The 23,047-nt window shown below is 38.0% G+C and overlaps 1 protein-coding gene across 1 annotated transcript in view; it reads right to left on the bottom strand.

Moving 5' to 3' along the window:
- The window catches only part of LOC126471274 (RNA-binding protein Ro60-like), a 116,196-nt gene that overhangs the window by 12,295 nt on the left and 80,854 nt on the right, over positions 1–23,047 (bottom strand). Inside the window, exons 9-11 of the mRNA XM_050099392.1 lie at positions 18,454–18,553; positions 13,069–13,308; positions 9,226–9,398 (exon numbers count right to left, since the gene is read on the bottom strand). Coding sequence (XP_049955349.1) covers positions 9,226–9,398; positions 13,069–13,308; positions 18,454–18,553 — 513 coding nt within the window. The remainder of the gene's footprint in view (positions 1–9,225; positions 9,399–13,068; positions 13,309–18,453; positions 18,554–23,047) is intronic.

Raw genomic sequence — 23,047 nt, forward strand, 5'->3', positions numbered from 1 at the left:
GTTTTGGAAGATATTAACAAAAAAAATGTCCACCAGTAGGTATTTTTGTGTGATCTCTCGAAAGTCTGACGTTGAAAGCAGACTGCAGTACTGAAGGGCTTATCTGGAGAACAGCATCATCTGAGAGGGACACCTTAAGTTGTGATGGATCACAAGACTATTTTAGGTCCACCGTTATTTCTTATTTTCATTAATGAGCTCCACTTTGTTCCAATAAGAAGCATAAATCTACCCTTTTTGGAAGATATGACAATTCTCATTGATGAATTGCCAGAAAATAGTCCTGAACACAGTTTTCATTAAAATATTAAACTGATTTTCTTAAAGCTGTCTCTCACTCAATGCAGATAAAACCCATTACATGAAGAAAGTGACAAAGTGTAGAGATCAATCCATACACAAAGTGGAGGATACAACATCCTTAGGTTCTTGTATAAACAGCAAATGTAATTGGTCAATCCATATTACGAATGACAATAATGACACTCGACACTCAATCGTCAAATTATCATAAAAATTACAACAATTAAAAAGTCAAGAATGATGAAGTGTTTCCAAAAGCCGCACTGCTGTACGAAGGTGCTTTATTCACAATCACTGGTTTCACGTCAGTATAGATGCATCTCCATGATTATAGTGTTATATTTCCACAATATAGATGGACAATACGAAGTCCTAGCTTTTGGCACGTTATCTACATTAAAAGTCAAACCACAATGGTGGATTGTTATAACAAAATTGAGTACACCCAAAAATGCTTGTAAAATGAACACAGTACGACTGCTGAGTGAGCCAGGCCTGTTAGAACCATTTACGATATCTTATAAGATCTGGTAGACACCAACTGATAAAACTGACCAGGTAAAACTTAAAACCCTGTGTAATGTTTGTACTTCTGCCTTATTGCTAACAGACCGATGTGGTGTAAGCAGCCCATGGAGGCTCACAATTAAATGAGAGATTGTTTGATGAAAACCGGTTTAACATTTCAGCGAAAACTTTGTTTGGGACTACTTTCTGGCAATTCGTCATCGAGAATTGAGGTATAATCTGCAAAAAGGGTAAATTTATTGAGTGTACTGCTAGCCTCCACAGGCTGCTTACCCCTCATCAGCATACTAGTAATACAGAAGAAGTAAGCTGGTCAATCACGGCCAGTAGGATGGCGCCCATAATGACCGGACATCAGGAAACTGCACTTAAAGACTGCACACGTGAAAACCATTCCAAACTCGCCCTGAATCGTGTAGTAACAAAGTAATACATGAAACTGATCCAAGTAATACAAATATGGCTTTACTCATAAACCTCTGAACAATAGCAGAACAAAACAAAAGAATCATGCAGAAGGTGCAACATAAGTAAGAGACAGAGCAACTGATATGCGTGATACAAACTAAGAGAACATAGTGAGAGGGAGTCACTGCTGCCCTGTGCGTATATAGGCACCAGTAGGCAGTGCAGCAGAGACCATGCCACAAGCACACTTCCTACAGGAGGTCTCTAGTGGTTGACCCATGCCGATAACACTCACATGCACTAGCAGCAGGATACAGCAGTCTGTGACATGTTTATCATCTTTCTCGTCATTGCTATTATTACAATTGTTTCGGAACTAGTATTTATTAATTTTTTGTCATAGAGCAACATGTTGCCCCACTCAAGGACAGTGCAACTTACAATGTCCTTGTGGTATCGATAGCAATGATGCCACGGCTTAGGTGCAAGTTATTTAGTTGGCACTACGACAGACACTGACGACAGCACCCTCTAGCTGGTGCTGTGGAGGTCTAAGAGCTCCACTACAGATTATGCCCAATTTCATCAAGAGCTGATGGCGGGACATTTCGCTTCAGCTTCGCACATACGTACTAAGTTATGTATGCCTCTGTAAATATTCATGCACCAGTAAACCACTTTTACTTTCTTGCAGTACCTATGTGTATTATCTTTTCCTGCTCCTGCCCAAGCACCGCCTTCCAGGTGGGATACAAAAGATGGCGACAATCAGAGATAAAATTTATTTTTTTTCCTTTCATTTCCTATCATTTCCTATTTTTCTCGGTACGCACACTTCGCAGCTTACAACATACCAGGAACAGAGCGGCTTGCTCTTTTCATTGACAACGTGAGTGTTGTGCTATACCGTGTGCTTGTGAAATTGTTTCCCACCACCCGCCCAGAAACTAAAATGTACGACGAATTGATTGATGCTTTGAACTCCCACTTCCATGACAGTGTAAATGTTGTAGCTGCACGTTACAAATTCTTTTGTCTCCAGCATCGCCCTACTCAGTCGAATAAATCTTGGTTAGCGGACCTTCAGGTACTAAATTCTGATTGTGACTTTAATTGCTCATGTAGACGCTCATATGCAGATATAATGATTAGAGACGCTATTGTGCAGAATGTGGCGGATCAACCGCATCTGCGAACAAATCCTCAAATTTAAAAACCCGTCTTTGCAGGAAATAGTGGACTTGCTAAACAGACAGAGATGGCTACTTCCGCGTTCAACGTGACACCCCGGGTGTGTGTACTGTTAGTGCGGCAAAACACACGCCCTCCCGCACGGCCAGCCACGTTGCACCGCTTGCGCACACGTAAACACGTTTCAAGCCAGGCACCTACTCAGAAATCATGTCCGAACTGCTTTCGTGCCCACCCATGGGATGGTTGTCCATCCCATCAAGGACAGCGTTACTTTTGTAGTAAGACATGACATGTGCAAGCTGTGTGTAGTAAGAGAAACACTAATTCACAACTTGTCTCCCACTCACGTGACTCGCACAGGCGTCACCACAACGGCAACCGCCAAGATCATGATTCACGTCAGCCTATGGACTTTAATGCCATTTATACAAAGCCTTCTGCTTCCCATGCTTCAACAGCTCGTCATGTGAATCAAGTTTTGCCAGACACTTCCTCTCGCATTCAGTGCGATGTGAGGAAACTTTTTGTGACTTTGCACATTTGTGGATGTTCTGTTTGCTTGCAGCTGGACACTGGTGCATCAGTTTCTTTACTGAACAAATCGACACATGACTTGCTTGGTTCGACCCCACTACGTCATTCACATTCCACGCTGACTGCATTTACTGGACAGGAAATCCTAGTGCTCGGCATGTGTAGTTTGCTAGCCACGTATGGTGCAATGACCTGTACAGTGTCTTTCATGTGCTCCGCTCTAGTGATGCTACGAACATTTTTGGCATAGACGCATTTGAACTTTTTGGCCTCGCGATTCAGGACAATGTACTTTGCATCAACGCTAGTGACCATGCAGACAGTGTTGCCGCCCTATGCAATGATTTTGCTGAACTCTTTTCTGATGGCCTTGGTTGTGCCACAGACTTCGCAGTGCATGTTGTAGTTAAAGACAATGCCATGCCTATTTTCCGGCACGCACGCCCGGTACCGCACACACTGCGCGACGCCATAGCTGCTGAACTTACGCATTTGCAAGACATTGGTGTCATTGAACCTATTTCTGCTTCGCCATGGGCTTCGCCTATAGTGTGTGTGAAAAAACCAAACGGTCGTCTCTGTATCTGTGCTGACTAAGTCTACAGCAAATACCCCCACAGTGGTAGCTACATTTCCCTTACCGCGTCCTGAAGACATTTTTGATAAGCTTGGTGCGGGAAAATTCTTTTCCACGATTGACTTGCGAGACACATACTTTCAGATTCTGCTTGTGTCTGTATGTGTGGATGGATATGTGTGCGTGTGCGAGTGTATACCTGTCCTTTTTTCCCCCTAAGGTAAGTCTTTCTGCTCCCGGGATTGGAATGACTCCTTACCCTCTCCCTTAAAACCCACTTCCTTTCGTCTTTCCCTCTCCTTCCCTCTTTCCTGATGAGGCAACAGTTTGTTGCGAAAGCTTGAATTTTGTGTGTTTGTTTGTGTGTCTATCGACCTGCCAGCGCTTTCGTTCGGTAAGTCACCTCATCTTTGTTTTTATATATAATTTTTCCCATGTGGAATGTTTCCCTCTATTATATATATGTATATATGTGCATACCGCATGTCCCTGTAAACCACTGGAACTGCTTCAACCAAACTTTGTACACACATCACTGACTGACTGGAAAGAACTGCTGTGGGGACAAGAACTATTTACATACCAAAGATCGGGGTTTATAAGGGTGAGAAAGCAGTGTAACATATGATGCACAGATACCCATACTTTATTCTCCCAGTACTTGAGAATGAGAGCACTTAGTGACTTGCAATGAATTAGACATAGAATTTCAAACCTTTACGCAACAACTACTCGTTGACAACATGCAAAATGACAAAAGGAGAAAGTTTATCACTTACTAAATTTTTGCTGTTCATGCAGTGAAACTGCTGCGCAAAGCACAACATTTCAATTTTTTCCTTCTTTGCTACTAACTGTATTCGCCACACATTTTTCAGGCAGTATTTGTGGTGTCATCTGAAGAATGAGGTGCCAAAGCAAAGCTGATATCACGCAATGCAACCACAAGAAACGATATTCGCTGCAAGCCCCACTGACAAATGAGCGGCACCAGCGTATAGTCATGTCCACAAACATTTTGCTACACTGCCACATCTGGATTTCTACTTATGGCCAAGTACAGGACAGTTCTTGCCAGTCTGAGATCATCGACTAAGGCAACAGCATTGTCTTCTAGTAGGCCAGCTGTGTGTTCAATGTGTTAGGCAAAACTCAATGTGAAATTTATTGTAAAATGTACTCTGGGTGAGAGACTATCTTCAGAAAAAGTTGTAAATCCCTTTGACACCCCCTGTGGAAAGTTAAGTAAATTTTCTTATCAATGCTGGAATAAAGTGAACTAATATTTTATGAGTCGTAGTATCCACTCAGTCTCCGCCTGGAGCAAAACAAAGAACCCACCATTGTCCGGTGAGTGTATTTTCATCTGGTACAGCAGTATTCAAACATACCACTGAATGTATTGGTAAAATTATATCATAGTATGACGAGTGTCCATGACAGATGAAACTCTGAGATGCACAAAATTAAACTGCATTGTGCAACTCGCTAGGTAAGCAGGTGAAATATGCAAACACCTATGTGTGAAATTTACTAAATGTATGTGAAATATACGTGACACTAATACGCACAGGAAAAGCCATGGGTGTAAACCTTATCCTAAACCCCTGGAACATTTTCAACCAAATTTGATAAACATTTTGGGCAGAGGAGATGGGTGGAGGAGGGGGTGGAAAAGGAGACGGGGTGGAAAAGGAGAGGGGGCAGAAAAGGAGAGGGGGTGGAAAAGGAGAGGGGGCAGAAAAGGAGAGGGGGCGGAAAAGGAGAGGGGGCGGAAAAGGAGAGGGGGCGGAAAAGGAGATGGACGGAGAGGGGTTGGAAAAGGAGATGGACGGAGAGGGGGTGGAAAAGGAGAGGGACTAATAGAGGATTGGGCATCAGAAGTTGAAAGAATTAATTTCAGCTTTGCAATGAAGCTGACCACAGTACTTTTCTCGCTTGTGAATAATTGATACTCGACATCCATTAGTTGAAATTGACTTTACTAGACTACTAATTACATACACACAATATACAATATCCATATTTCACATGCTGAAATGCCATACCCCACAGTTTCTACAATAAAACATTCTATATCTGAGGTGTTCAACTTGAAACGCCAATGGAGTCTTTCGAAGTGGCACATCTGAATAAAATTTTATCGTATTTCATGCTGTGTCAATTTATTCGAATTGATGTGTCTTCAAAACCGGGAAATTTTATTCTGATATCCCAACATTTCCAATTTTTACAAAAACTATTTTTATGCCATTTTGTTGTCCCTGTAGTAAAATCTATCAGTAAATGTATGAATAACGTTCACACATCTACAATTATTTGTTATTTTGTTGTATGAAAATCATAGGTTAAATGCAAACCCTGACAATTCCAATGGTCTGTGAATGTCAGAAAATGATTTCCCTTTAATAAGCTCTATCAAATAGACAACTTCACATTTCCTTTTGCCAGCTTCTGCTCTCATATTTTGATTTGAGTCTCGAGGTGAACTGCTGCCTTACGTCTGTAGTTTTATGTAGAAAAGGATCTATGGTTATTACAGTAATTCCATGCACTCCAAAAAGGAGAAGAGAGAGAGAGAGAGAGAGAGAGAGAGAGAGAGAGAGAGAGAGAGAGAGAGAGAGAGAGAGATGTTGTTGCCACAAAAAGAGTCGAGTTAAAATTCAGATGGATAGTTTCTGTCACATTTGTTAAGTTACTAAGTCTGTTAGGTTTGTTTACTTTTACTGCTTGTATTTTTATACTGATAGCATTTCACATTCATTATTTATAGGTACTATACCACTTCATTTCTGCAGTTCTCCAAATGCAGGCACTATGATAAGAGACATACTTATTTCTAGTGGCATCTATTGATGATTAACGATATGAAGCTGTTTCAGTATTTGTTTTACAACAATAAGGATAAAATCAAACAATTATTTTATTTTGTCTCAGTAAGGTAACCAAAATAACTGTCACAGTTTACAGGGATGCTTTTCTTAGCAGTCTTGGAAAAGTCAGGGTAAGCATATGAAACATCCAGGACAGGGGTACTACAAGTTTTAAAGAGTGAATGCGCAGCCAAACCTCAGAGACTTTACTACCACGAGGTAGGTGTGCTTCACCAGTCCTGTTTACCTATGCAAAATGATGTTGTCATATGGGATCTGCACATAAACTACCAATGAACCACTGTGTGTTGCCCACATGATAAATGTACTCATTTTGTACATAACAAACACTGGGACAATATTTAAACTACAAATTTCAAGAATTAAATGAATAATTTTCACTCATTCAAGAGAAACCGTGAAGATAAGAGGCAAACTTTTCCAAAAATCTGATGTTGGTTCAGACTAGTAACCCCCCCCCCCCCCCACACACACACACAGAAAAAAACATTATGGTGGTGACCAAAAAGACTGTAATGATGTGAGCTTTCTCATCAGATCACCGAGTCAACAGAAGAATGTGATTACATTGAGATAGATGAAGAGGGTCTCTACAACCCAATGGATGAATGCTGAGTGTTATGTATTTGAGGGCTGGTTATTGCAGGAATAATACTCATTCTGTTGAGAAAGATTGTAACTTGTTTTTCATAAATGTTCAAGAATTGTCTGGATTCCATTTTAGTGCTTTCATAAAAAATATGCAACCTATGTAATATTCTTTGTTTAAATGAATACATTTTGGAATCAGCTTCAACATGATGAAATATAACCAGTCTATCAAGTAACCACTGGAATAGTGAGTATCAGATTCAATAGTAAATCCAAACATTTCCAAAATATAAGTTCCTTTATTCTGCACACAATGTGTTTTTCTTGTCTACTTCATATGAAATTACACAGCTGACAACACACAGATCATGTGACAAAAGTATCAATAATATAAAGCACAAAGATTTCATGTAACATGTTTTTCATCTTTCCTGAAAAGTTAGCAGAAGTGAGATGACGACGATGATGTTTGATGACAAAGATTTCATCAAATCTAGTCCATATCAAGTAAAAATGTTGCAGTAGATTACTACTTTATTAAAGGTACTCTGACAACACGCAAAAAGCATGCTAGATATAGTGACATTATCCACCATGTGTACCATCAAGATGCATTTAGCAGTCTGTTAAGATGATATGACAGACCAGAACAGGTAATTCATTCCACAGAGTTCATGAATTTCCAAGACGAGCAGATGAATTCCTGAAACAGGCATAATGAATCAAGGCCACAATTTTAATTCACCTAATTATATCCAGGTCAATTATTTGTGTGACCTGTCCACAACTGCAACGAGCTGACTTAGGCAAACTTTCAATCATCCACTGCAGTTCTCACTGAGGAACTGCATAATGTTAGGATATTCTCCAGGTGCCATGAATATTCAATGTGATGTATGGGAACTTGTGACTAAGTATCCAGAAACACACCAAATAACACTGGTAAATGTTGGGTGTTGTCTCTTATTGCATATGCAGTGACGCCAATCAACTAGGAGAGAGAAAAACATTTTGTGGAGCAATAATTAACATAACACACTGTGGCAGTTCTATTTAAGAAGATGGGCTCAGAGAATAGCTGACTGATGTCATTTACCAGCTGGTGAAGCAGCTATAATGACATCTGAGAAGTGGCCATTACATGTAGTTCTGTTTTGAGAAGTGGCATTCCTGCAAATTGGAATCTCATTAAAGAAAGTTAAAAAGGCCACTCTCAACACTTACTACATGGAAATATCCAATTCATGACAACGAACAGCTGCCAATGTACTGGTCTCCTACCAGTTCTGGTATGAACCAAACTCAACATCTATAGTGGAGATGTGCACATAAAAGCACAGAGTATCCTAATGTATGAGCTAGACAAAAGCTAATTTCATTTAAAATTTTCAGGAATGTCATTTGCTGCAGAAGACAACCCTTGTAGATCTGGTACAAAGATAACAGAATGAGCCCTCAAAGGACAAAAGGACTCATCAGATGGTCACAGTTGTCCAGAAGTCACTGATCACAATAGAAAGATATACAACATTGCTTAAAGCTACCATTTATTCATCACACAACAAGAACAAGGTTTTATGTATCTGCAGTATAAACGTGGCAGTCACACAAGCATATGTGCACCTAGTGGATGTTTGAGTGAACAGCGAAATTTAGTAAACCTGGCGTGATGGCCTAGGGCTGTTTTACCTGGTGTGAGCTGGGACTACCAATTTGGTTGATGGAAAAAGGAACACAGTTTTTTTTCTAAACATTTTAAGCACTAGTAATGACAGAGGGACTTTTTCAGAAAGACAATTCTTCTATCTGCAAAGCAATGATCCTTTCCTCATTGTGTGGGAAAAATCATGAGGCGTGCTAACAGGCATGGCTTGAGCCCTACTCAACATCTTGCTGGGCTACAGTACATGTTGTGGGGTGGATAAATTTGCCCAAAATGTGGAACCCCTATTCAAACATGCTTCAGCAAACTAGATTTTAGTGTGAAGTTCTGCTCAAGGATTAAAGATGGAACTGAACAGCAAAAGGAGGTCTTACACCTCTTGATGGAGAGCAATGAGTATCTATATACTTTTGGTGACATAGTGTAACTAACTCCAGACAAGTTCACAGGATTTGGTCATCAACTTAACACAGATATGTTATCAAAAAAGAGGAATGTAATGTAAATAGATGTTTCAGTTTATTTGGACTTACTTTGTTTGAGGAAGATTCATTTCAGTTCTATATTGATTTAAGCATGTTGGTAAAGAGGCAGAACTTGTTTCATTGTTGTTATTTGTTATAACAACAAACACATCAACTGCCTTTTTGTTTTTCTGTGCCCACATTACAGGTTGTGCCATATTCACTTTAGCAGCAGAACAACGCTAGAAACAAAAATATTGCACAATTGGAATACTTTATAAAGCTTTCTTAATGTTACATAAAAATGAACATGTGATTAGACAATGCATCAGTAAAAGCATATATCAATAAGAATTATTTCAGTATTTAATGTAAAAATTACTGAACAATTAAAAACTTTTTATTTATTTCCAAACACAAAGAACATGGGTTCCGCACGTTAAATTACCATTGATCACATTGTCTTCAATCAGATGACTGGTTTGAAGGAGCTCTCGATGGTAGTCTATTATGTACAATTATCTCCACCTTGCCATAACAACTGCAACCTACAGCCATTTGAACCGGCATACTATACTGTATCTTTAGCATATCCCTCTCCAACTCCCTCCCCCCCTCCCCCCCCCCCCCTCTCTCTCTCTCTCTCTCTCTCTCTCTCTCTCTCTCTCTCTCGGCCGCCCCCCCCCCCCAGCCCCCCCCCCCCCCCCGAAAATAAGTCCTTTCTTCAGCATTCTTCTGTAACACCACAGCTCAAAGAGTTTCTGTTATCTTACCACATTTCACTTCCTTGTAAGGCCAAGACAAATACTTTCAGAAAGATTTTGTAACGCTTCAGTTTATATTCAACGATAATTTATTTCTCTTTTCCAGATAATATTTTCTTACTACTGCCAATTTATATTTTATATCCTATTTACTTTTGCTGTAAGTTACTTTGCTCCCCATACAATAAAACAAAACAATATAATACACAATATGTAATAACCATAAAAGAATTTGCTATCTTCATAAATATGAAGAGAATCAAAGTTAACACATGTAGTGGTGCCATAACTTCACTAATAATGACTACATTGACACATTTCTACAACAACAACGACTGTAACTCACATTTTAGTACACATAATGAATCATTGTAGAGTGAGCCACACTTTAGAAAAAGAAGTGTTATGAGGGAGAGAACAATGATAGTACACAGAGGAAAGGCAAACCTATGAGATGACTGCACTATGCGGCATGAAATGTGCACATTGGAAGAAGCATCAGGCAGTTAGAATTTGGTTAAGTAGAAAGCACACATCCTCATTCTATTTAAGTGAGGCAGGGAAACCCTGGAAAACCTAACTCTAGATAGCTGTGATGGTTTCTGAGGATGGCCTTCCCTATATTCCATCCTATTTCAGTTGTCATGTGATACCTGACATCATACAGAAATTCCATTGGACAGTTCAAGAGAAGACACCTGTGGAAGGGTGATTGTATGAATGGCTACCACCTGCCTCTGACTGACAGACAACAGCAAACCTGAAGCTTGTAACCAGGGACTGCCCTTCCTGAGCACAATGTTGATGCTGTAAAGCAGTTCTCTTGTGGCTACGACTCCAGGTCTTGAGAAGCTGCTGTCTGGTGAATACACAAGGCATACCCAACTTGGGATTTCTGGCAGTCAAAGTCTTTAGAACACAAGATCACAAATTTAACGCTGATTAACAAAGTCTTAATACACTGGCAGACTGGAGAGTACCATCTTCCTTCCTTACCTACAGTATTTATTTCTATATCCCTGATAATTTTGCAAAATATTTGCTGTAAATAACTGCTGTGCAGCACACCTTACAGTTTCAGAATATGGTGACATTAATCTACCTCTATTTAATGTCTTGGAATTTGAAATGCTCATTCATGGTTAATGTTCATAAGGTAAAACAAAGATGACAAGTGGAACTTATAGAGCATGACAGACGTCAAGAACATTTTTCCCCTGGTGATATTCTGCACAAAACTAAATCTACAAAATGTAAAAGGTCAAGTCAACTGCATTATGCTCAGCTGCCACAGTATGGCCAGGTAGGAAGACAAATGTCAGAATCATATCGATGATGATATTAGAAGACTATATTCTTCACATAGATATGTTCATAATGTAGTTGCATCAAAATTCTTGGCAATAGCTTTCAACTGAAATAAAAGACATTTGTAAAGGAAAATGTAATTTTATTAACTGTCACATTATTCTCGTAGTAGTTTAATATGAATGCTATTTTTCATTTTATCTCCACAGACCCATCAGCACATCCGAATTTTTTGAAGTATTATACCAGTAAGTGCATTCCACTTCATCAAGGTAATTTACAGAATTCATATTTTATAGAGCAACATTATTTATGATAATAATGAGATAAAAAATTGAGTAAAATGTTATTTTGGTGACAGGTGGGAACACTCATATATAAAAGCCAGAGCTCAGGCTGTACATGTATCTGGACAATGGCAGAAAACTGTTATGAAAATTTTATCAAATAAAACTATTTTCCAATGAACAGAAACCACTGAACCTTTACTTCTCAGACAATTCTTATAGCAGTCTTATTAGCTTTCCAACATTTTTCTGTATTACTATAAAACAAATTTCTCTGCTCAGACTTTTCTTTGACATGTCTCTGCCCTACCTGCAATATTCGTAAGTAGTACAATGTCTGTATTACATTTCTACACTGACACTACTTAATGGTTCTTGGAAGAGTTCCTTTTACAACTGCTGATTCACTAGATTCATCACAGCCGAGTAAAGTAGCACACTGGTTAGCGCACTGGACTCTAATTGAAGTTGACAGTTCAAACCTGCATCTGGCCATACTGATTTAGGTTTTCTGTGATTTCCCTAAATCGCTTCAGGCAAATGGTACCTGTGAAAATGCAAAGCCCACTTCCTTTCCCATCCTCCCCTAATCTGTTGTGACCAATGACCTCACTGTTTGGTCTCCTCCCCCAAATCAGCCAGCCAACCAACCAACCATCACCATCATATACAGAGTTGACCCCATATTTGTTCCACATACTTTTAATTCTTACTCAAATCAAGTCTCCACAGCAATGTGTCCAGAATAGGAATTGTTAAGCATTACCTAACCTAACCTAACCTAACCTAATCAAATACGGTAGCCTCTAAAACACACTTTGCGGATTTAGTGACTGACCATAAATGATATAGTTCAACTCATTTATGCAATTATGAGAACATCCTGGCATTGTAAACAGTGAGTGTGCAGTGGTATTAAACACACACACACACACACACACACACACACACACACACCACTGCAAAGGGAGAAGAGGGATTCGTGGCTGAGCTATGGCATGCAGCTCCATGTTTATGTGACTACCTACTACTTAATGGTCTTGTGCACTATAAGATACTGGTAGACAATGGTTTACAGTACGGTATTTCTATCAGCTTCAAAAATCAATTACATTCATTTGGCAGTGAAAGTAGCTACACCTGCATGGGCAGATGACCAATAACTTTGAATCAGAATACTTTCAGCATAAATCACATGACCATGTATATATCATCAAATAGCATCTCTTCTATATGGTGAGTAACAATTTATCCTTTTCATAATACTGTTGTTATCCTATTGTGATTTTCCATTGTTTGACATTAAATAACATTTAAGACAAGACAACATCACACCTTTCTGAGAACTTTTATACTTTTAACTTTTCTGAACACATTATTTATTGAGTCTGAGATGAATATAAGTCTTTAGCCTTTACCTGAACTTGCAGTTATGAAATCAACACACTAGTATTCAATATAAAGTCTAAACTCATTCTTAAGATATTAAACTTTCTAAAGCGTATACACTACTTTTTGATCCTTGGTATCATGTTCAGTCAATTCAATCTTACCGCTCTCATTGTTGAAATTGTTTCATTGAAAGACAGTGATTTATCCAATGGCACTTCCTCCATATCTGATGCTGAATATATAAGAACAGTAGCATCTGTCTCCGTTTTGTAAATACAATATGTTATCAGGAGTGCAGCCATACAACATGTCAATTCACGACACTGCCAACACTTTGTCAGTATCATATCAAATCCATTGTTGACTGCTATTATATACTTCAAGCCAGTTGGTTTAAGAAGCTGAAACATTTTTCAAAAAATAATCACAAAAAGTACACATCTTTTTGTATTCTTTTAAAGGTTGCAAAATATAATTAAATTTTAGTTTAGATACAAACAGAAGTAAATTAGATCCTGGTAAACATAAAAGTAATACAAGTTAGTTAATGGAGAAAATACTTTTAGGAAAACTGTCTATGAAGTGCACTTACCACCGCAACAAGTAACAAATATATTATTTACAATGAAATGATGTTTCTTTCATCAAATAAAGTCATATAGGTACAGTAAGCAACAAATCAAGCAAGATGCCAATACTTTCCATTTTATACAGATTGTATTAGAAAAGGTATATGTTGTTTCACGTGCAACACTGTGTATCTGAAGAGGTGGTGGTATGGGTAGTTTGACTAAAAAGTTAATGTAACACAGAGAGAGAGAGAGAGAGAGAGAGAGAGAGAGAGAGAGAGAGTGTGTGTGTGTGTGTGTGTGTGTGTGTGTGTGTGTGTGTGGCGCGCGCGCGCGCGCGCACGTGCGTTTTAAATCTGTTGATGCCAACTGTTGATTAATTCTACTAATAAAGCTAGTTAAGCGACATTTCTACATCACATCAATAGTAGATCAAAATTCCTGTACTAGAAAGTTCTGGTAGAATGTTAACTACTTCAGGAGCAAAGGAGACCACTCACCGAAAAGCAGAAGCATTAGAGACTAAAAGCAGTAATACAAGTACACACACATGTGCAAGAGAGAGAGAGAGAGAGAGAGAGAGAGAGAGAGAGAGAGAGAGAGAGAGTCCCATTTATCTTGACCACCATCAATAACTGTTTGTCCAGATGCAAATTACAAAATGTTTCAAACTAATGCTCTTTAGCCATCAGGGGGACATCAATCAGCACGACTGCCTTCATTGTAGCTTTGTTTTTTACAAAGACATGAACAGTGGTACGACTCTCTTAAATGGCACCCTGTATTTTTTATTTAGTAATTCATTTCCTCTCCTAAAGACCTATTCAAAAATTTATCACTGTGTACCAGTCACTGAAACACATTATTAATTACATTACAGAACAGTGACATTGACGCTACCAGCACTTAGTGCAGGTACTTGGGGTAATGGAACACATCCACGAGCTGGCGTTGATAGAGGACAAATGTAAACATAAGTAGAATGCACACCTGTCATTCCGTCAACCATTGTCAGTTGAAGAGTTGTGTGAGTAGAATGTACACCAACGAATAGAAGGTAGAAGTGCTACTCATCTATGGGGAATGTAGGTTAGCAGAACAGTAACTGCAATACTGTTTTCTTATGTACGGGCACATTTAGTACAGTAGTTTAGTCCTTTTAAAGTCTGTTGAGTAGAGTAGGCATACAGTAAAGGCTGTCCTTCCTACAAACTGCATCAACATAACGTTTCTTTTATTGTTTGTTGTTGAAGGTAGACAAAATGTTACGCAGGCAGCGGAACTCTACAGAGAGCGATATCATGACAAGAACCCACCTTCCTGACGGATGTTTTCTTATCTTGTTGCGATGCTTCAGGAAACGGGAAGTTTCAACCCACGACAATGCAATCGTCATAGCACTCGCACAGAAGAAGCTGCTGAAGTTACTGTTCTCACTCCCGTTGCTATGAATCTACATGTGAGCACATGACAGCTTGAACACGAGATTGGCTTTCCTAAAACCAGTGTACATCATATTCTTACACGTCACCAGTTCCATCCTTACCATGTACACCTACAACAAGAATTGCATGGGAATGATTTCCAGAAACGTGTACAGTTCTGTCAGTGGGCACAGCAGCAAATCCTTGCCAACCCGAACTTCTTCTCCAATGTTCTATTTACTGATGAATGTTCCTTCTCAAACAAAGGACAGGTAAATACAAGAAACCTGCATTATTGGTCCAGCGACAGTCCCCGATGGCTTAGACAGGTGGAACATCAGCGTCAATGGAGAGTTAACATCTGGTGTGGGATGCTTGGTACTACAATTATTGGCGCTTATTTCATCAATGGTAGTCCAAACAGCACAGTGTATGCCAACTTCCTCAGACGAATTCTTCCTCCTCTTCTGGATGGCCCCTAAGAACCAGAATGCTTATGTGGTACCAACACGATGGATGTCCAGCACATATTGTCTTGCGTGCACGTCATGTTCTGAACCGAAGGTATCCTGCCAGAGGGATTGGTTGAGGAGGAACAGTTATTTGGCGTGCTAGGTCTCCTGATTTAAATCCTCTGGACTTTTTTCTTTGGGGATGCATTAAAGACGTTGTCCATCGTGACATTCCATCAACTCCAGAGGACATGCAGGAACGTATCGTGCTTGCTTTTAATTCTCTTCAGCAGGTAACACTGGAAGCCGTAAATAATTCTTTCATTCAATGAGAGCACCAGTGTAACAGTGTCCAGGGTCACCACTTTGAGCACCTTTGAATGTTCTACTCCTGGGTAATGATACAGGAGTGTCAAATTCAATTTTATGTTTTTTTTTTACTTGGTTTTCATTTGTTTTCTGACAACTCCAGCAATAGTCTAGTTTCTCAACTGTCCAGGAATTTTCTAGTATGTCCCAGTGTTACAACACTGACAGCAAGGCTCTGTCTGTTTTGATTGCCACATGAAGATGGTTTCACAAAACTGTGACGGTACACAGGATTTGCCCTTTGGTTTATCTAGAAAATGAATTGTCCCACTGTAGCACATTAACTGGCCTTCATAGATTGTTGCGGTTGACATGTCACACCAATGGTGATGACTGAAGCACACAGAGAGAGCCTGAAAGTCCTCCAACACACACTTACTTTATAACTGCACATCATCTGACATACATTGTGAACTATGTATTGTAGACTTCACATCTAGGAGTTAACTGTAATATGTGACCCAACAAGATGTTCTACAGTTTTTAATAAATGAGTACACACATTTTCACCCTTATCACCAGAGAGATAAGGAAATGAATTGTTCAGTTACTAATTGCCTATTAAAATTAACTACCAACATTTATATTTGTAATAAAATAGCAATATATCATTACTTTAATTACTCATTTCTTGATGAGGACTTAATCACTTTCAAAACTTTTTCACTCTTCCATTTTTACAGGAATTTTCTTGTTTTACCAGTGTCTGATGGATAATTTCTTTCATTTGCTCACATTCATACAGAACTTTTCTATATGTATTGGTCCAGTGGGAAATGCATTTCTGACAATTGTGCCATCATATATGAGCACTGTTCTCTTAAGAAATACTTGTATACTGATTAGAGAGGTAAATTTGCACAAAATTTCACACAAATAGTGGCTTTCCGAACAATTTTTTGCCTTTTAGTAAACACACTTAACAACAGCACATCAATTTTAAAATTAGTACTGCAATAAGGACCACATTTAGGATCTGAAGAACACTAGGCTGAATACATGATGTGTGCCAAACCAGGGCAATGTTTACGATACATGACATGCAAAAGATAGCATTTCAGAGAAATTTTCAAATTAAAAGCCTATTACACAATCTTCAAGGTTTATTATTTATGAAACTTTACTGTGAAATTGTATAATTTAGTTAATTTCTGAGATTAGAAATGAAAGGAACTGAAGTAAGTATAGTATTCAACACTATTTATAAACATAGTTGCGAACAACTATATTTTTTAAAAGGAAAACAAGAAGTGAGATTCATGTCCTGGCAAACATTAGTGCAACAGTTTTAAAGTAACATATTTTAACTAGAGTAAATTAGTAGTAATACAATTATTATGACAAAAATGTTTCTTATAAAAATACCGTCATAACTCTTTTTAAAAACACATTTGGTTTGAATTGTTCACGATCTACTGTCAGATACCATGAATTTTAAAGTATCTTTTACATTTGTAATGATAACTTGTTAATGAATGAAGTTACCTTAATTTTTTTTGAGAGAAAAGGAGTCCATGTTTGGATGTAAAACAGTACGGAAGAAATTGATTTTTTACAGAACCAACCTCACATAAAACTGCCAAAATTCGGGTAACCACTTTTTTTCCAAAGTGTTAGAGACTTTTCAAATTGGAGTGCCACACATTTGACAGTGTACCAGTGGGAATTAGGTGAGAGGAAATGTGATGTCATAAGTGAATGTTAACTTAATTCATATCTCTGTTCACTGAGTAATTTAGCTGAATAAGCCCATACAAAACAGTTATGTCTATGTCTTTTTTAATTATAAGAGGGTCTGCACTACAGTATTAAAACAAAATTTTTATTTTAAATTTCTGTAGTGCAGGCCTCCTTGTGGTGTAAGCCCCTCCGCTGCAGCCTCGGTAGCCTGTGCATAAATATAGCCCTCACAGCAATACATTTCTTCATAACAACCTATGGTTGTTCTTGACAACAAAATAATATTTACTCAAATGCTAGCAGGACATGGATACCTCTAGAATCATAACAAAAGAGAAGCTACCAAACCCACATTGAGGCTAGTACCGCTGTTAATGCACATTGGCAATGAATTTGGAATGTTGGCAGTCAGTGGGGGAGTAGATTGAGCAGGTTGGTATATGGTGGTGGGGAGGGCACATTTATCCTCTGTTCACCTTTAAAAGATGTCGTGCACCATGAGCTTATGGTAGCATAAAACGGGCTCTATAGACAGTAATTAGAAATATTATGATCACAGAGATGTCATGATTTTCTGTCATGTGATACAACAACCAAGCAATATCATGTATTCAATAATTTCTGACATGAGGTACAATTCACACAACAGGTTTTACATATGTTTTACACATAAATAAAAATAAAAATGTAAAGCATATTAAATTTTTGCTTTATACTGCTCAGTAAAGTCATAAAGAAAAGTTGCCAATACAACTGTTCAAACACAGGACAATAAAATTGGTTTTTAGATTTCTGAAATTGCAAGTGACAACTCTGCCACAGACTAAAAATAAATGACATGGCTGGTATTGTATTAGGCAGCTATGATAGACAAAAAAGAAAGTTGCTGTCTCAACCAAAATAACATGTGAATGGAAACTGTGCTTTACAGCCACATGTTGCTCTGGCATGTTGAGTTATTTTATCTATCTTCAACATTTTATGTCCATAAATGGAGGAATATTAATTTCTGAATTAGTTTTGAATCTCTTAAAGTTACACAGGTTACTCACACTGACTGATGTATTCAAAAGTGCATTAGCTGCATCTACAACAGCAGGGTTGACTGGTGGTGGGGGCTTAACTGGTCTTGATCTGTCAATAAATCTCAACCTAAAGAAAAATAATGTACATCATCATGACAGAACAATCAATGCTTCATTAAGAATAAACACAGCAAAGTATCATCAATTATTGACTTTTTACAGAGAGCAACTATGATCATACAGCATTAATTACTTAGAATGGAACTGAATTAAAAGGAATGAAGACTAGGGTTGAACATCCTGTCAGACAGATCTGCTCAAGCCCAGATAGGGCAAGAACAAGGGAAGAAAATTGGTTGTGTCCTTTTTCTAGAATCCATCCCAACACTCACCTGAACAGACTTTGCAGAGCCACAATAAACCTATACTTATATGGCCGCATGCGAATTCGAACACCACTCTTTTACGATGTAAGTCCAGTGTCTTAGCCACTGCACAACACAACTTAGCAGTTGAGTTAAAGGTAGCTCCTAGTTTGCTGAGAGAACACTCCAGAGCTCATGAATACCCAATAAACATTCTTTAATAAATAAGGTAACAGAGAATTTTAATTTTCTAAATGATGAAAGCACATTTGAAAATTACTGTGTAGAATTTGCTGGTCACAATATTCTAATAATTTCAATACATAGAATCCCAGACAAAGAAATAACTAAGCTATCTCTTTTTAAACCCAGGAGTGTCTTATGTAAACTCACAAAAGATAAAAGAGAAGGATTATGATAGGTGCCAATTTTAACATAAACTTAATAAATGCATTCAGCGAATACAAAGGATTTAGTGATATGATTCAATTATACGATTTCAAGTTAAACTTCACATAATTCACAATAGAGAAAGTGTGAACTACAACCTGTACAGATATCATTCTGACAAATTATACATTTGATTATACAAGAAAGTTCTGCTTTGATTTATGGATCTCTGACAATATTGTATTAGGGGGTGGTGGTTGAGGCATTATGAAAATGCGCATCAAATGACACTTCAACAAAGAATATATGAACTTCCTGAAAGACTTTTGCAAAATATTTCTTCCTTTAATCTGCCATAAAAATGGCAAGCAAACTGGCACTGGCATAAAAGTGTCAAGTTCTTGAAAAAGGCAATCACACAATGAACCAAAAAGTAATACAAATGCAAACTTTATAAATTGTAACTACAAAGTTATAAATATAACTATAAAGTTAAACTGAGAAGGATGGAAAAGTTGGCAAAAGAAATTACACACAAAAGATTCATTCTGAACCACGCATCTAAAAATCAAAAGCATTATGGTCAGTTATAAAATTTGAACTTAGTATCATAGTTGGGAATCCATACATCTCGAAAACTAAGTTCGGTACCACCACCATTAGAAATACCCCAAAAATATAAGAATATCAATGATGTTTTAAAAAAAAATAAATGAATAAAAATCACATGCTGATATAAGTTGGAACCTAGGCAATGCACATCCCTTTGGTTTGGATCAGGATAACAGTAGGGCACTATCTAAATTTGAAATAATCACACCTAAAGTAGTAGAAAAGTATATTTAAAAAAATTTAAATTTTATATGTTTATATCATGAAATAGACAGCAACTAAAAACGATGTTTAAAATTCATCTGTATGTGATGAAATACCTGCTACAGTAATTAAAGGTGTTTCTAGTATATCATCAGGAATCAGATGCACTAAAGTATGCAGCAGTACAGCTGCTCTTCAAGAGAGGCTAAGAATGAGATGTAGGAAACTATCAAACAGTAAATCTTCTCTCAATGTTAAAGCAATTATATGAGGAATAGGAAAAATTAATCAAGAGAAACATCTACCCGCAGCAACAGCAAAAATAATAAACAAGTTATACCAAAAGAAAGAGTAACCATGATTATCAAACAAAAAACTTGAACAAAGTGTTTGAAAACACTGCTGCAACCCAGATCCAAAATTTCATACAAAAATTTATCACCACACTAAATCAGTTTGATTTACGGAAAGGCAAGGCTACAATGCGTGTCATCGTGAAATTTATAGAAACAACGTGATTATACTGATTATCTTTGGGCAAGTCTCAAAAGATCACAGAAAGTTTCTGTGACCTTACAAAGGGATATGGCTCTGAATCACTGCCTACAGCTCCATAAATTACATAGATTTGTCATCTACGACTGTGCTTTGAAATGGTTTAAATCATATTTAACACACTCAAAGCAAAGGACAGCTGTCACACCATGCAAAGGAATTATATTTCACACTGGAAAGTTATTTCACAAGCAGTTCCATTTCAGTTACAATCCTGTTCTAATGTACATAGTTGATCTGCCCTTAAATAAAACTTCACACTCAGTTTTATTTGTTGATGGTACATCTGTATTCACTGAAAGTGAAACTATGGAACAAAAACCCTAAACAGATTAAAACATTGGTTTGATCTAAATGGATTAAAGTTAAACAAGTCGAAGACCAAACTAATGTAATTTCAAACCAAACTGTCAAAGTAACTCGCCAATTACCCATAAAAATCAGAACTTAAGGAAGCACATTCCACCAAATTCCTGGGGACACATTTAAGGAAAAAATTATTGTAATCTTCACATAAACTACTTGGCAAACTAGTTAAAACATTTTTGCACTTTCAATCCCCCGTGAACCATGGACCTTGCCGTTAGTGGGGAGGCTTGTGTGCCTCAGCGATACAGATAGCTGTACCATAGGTGCAACCACAATGGAGGGGTATCTGTTGAGTGGCCAGACAAACGTGTGGTTCCTGAAGAGGGGCAGCAGCCTTTTCAGTAGTTGCAAGAGCAACAGTTTGGATGATTGACTGATCTGGCCTTGTAACATCAACCAAAATGGCCTTGCTGTACTGGTACTGCAAATGGCTGAAAGAATGAGGAAACTACAGCTATAATTTTTCCCTGGGGCATGCAGCTTTACTATACGGTTATACGATGATGGTTTCCTCTTGGGTAAAATATTCCGGAGGTAAAATAGTCCCACAGTCAACACATTATTGTAGAAAAGATCAACATGAAGCCCATGCCTACCACAGTAGTACAAGTTTATGTGCCAACTAGCTCCGCAGATGATGAAGAGATTGAGGAAATGTATAATGAGATAAAAGAAATCATTCAGATAGTAAAAGGAGACAAAAATTTAATATTCATGGGGAGCTGTAGTATGTAAAACGAAGAGAAGGAAAAGTAGTAGGTGAATATGGAATGGGGTTAAGGAATGAAAGAGGAAGCCACCTGGTAGAATTTTGCACAGAGCACAATTTAATCATAGCTAACACTTGGTTTAAGAATCATGAAAGAATGTTGTACACATGGAAGAGGCCTGGTGACACTGGCAGGTTTCAGATAGATTATATGAAGGTAAGAAAGAGATTTAGGAACCAGGTTTTAAATTGTAAGACATTTCCAGGGGCAGATGTGGATTCTGACCACAATATATTGGTTATTAACTATACATTAAAACTGAAGAAACTGCAAAAAGGCGGGAATTTAAGGAGATGGGACCTGGATAAACTGAAAGAGCCAGAGGTTGTAGAGAGTTTCAGAGTGGGAATTAGGGAACGATTGACAAGAACAGGGGAATGAAATACAGTAGGAGGAGAATGGGTAGCTTTGAGAGATGAAATAGTGAAGGCAGCAGAGAATCAAGTAGGGAAAAAGACGAGGGCTAGTCAAAATCCTTGGGTAACAGAAGAAATATTTAATTCATGAAAAGAGAAAATATAAAAACACAGTAAATGAAACAGGCAAAGAGGAATACAAATGTCTCAAAAATGAGATCAAAGGGAAGTGCAAAATGGCTAAGCAGGCATGGCTAGAGGACAAATGTAAGGACGTGGAGGCTTATCTCACTAGGGGTAAGATAGATACAGCCTACAGGAAAATTAAAGAGACCTTTGGAGAAAAGAGAGCCACTTGGATGAATATCAAGAGCTCACATGGAAACCCAGTTCTAAGCAAAGTCGAGAAAGCGGAAAGGTGGAAGCAGTATATAGAGGGTCTATACAAGGGCAATGTACTTGAGGGCAATATTATGGAAATGGAAGAGGATGTAGGTGAAGATGATATGGAAGATATGATACTGCATGAGAATTTGACAGAGCACTGAAAGACCTAAGTTGAAACAAGGCCCCGAGAGTAGACAACATTCCTTTAGAACTACTGATAGCCTGGGGAGAGCCAGCCCTGACAAAACTCTACCATTTGGTGAGCAAGATGTATGAGACAGGCGAAATACCCTCAGACTTCAAGAAGAAAATAATAATTCCAATCCCAAAGACGTGTTGACAGGTGTGAAAATTACTGAACTATCAGTTTAATAAGTCACGGCTGCAAAATACTGACACAAATTCTTTACAGACGAATGGAAAAACTGGTAAGAAGCTGACCTTGGGGAAGATCAGTTTGAATTCCATAGAAATGTTGGAACACGTGAGGCAATACAGACCCAACGAATTATCTTAGAAGGTAGATTAAGGAAAAGCAAACCTACATTTCTAGCATTTGTAGACTCAGAGAAAGCTTTTGACAACATTGACTAGAATATTCTCTTTCAAATTC

This window comes from Schistocerca serialis, chromosome 3 (assembly GCF_023864345.2).
Source record: "Schistocerca serialis cubense isolate TAMUIC-IGC-003099 chromosome 3, iqSchSeri2.2, whole genome shotgun sequence".
Lineage (NCBI taxonomy): Eukaryota > Metazoa > Arthropoda > Insecta > Orthoptera > Acrididae > Schistocerca > Schistocerca serialis.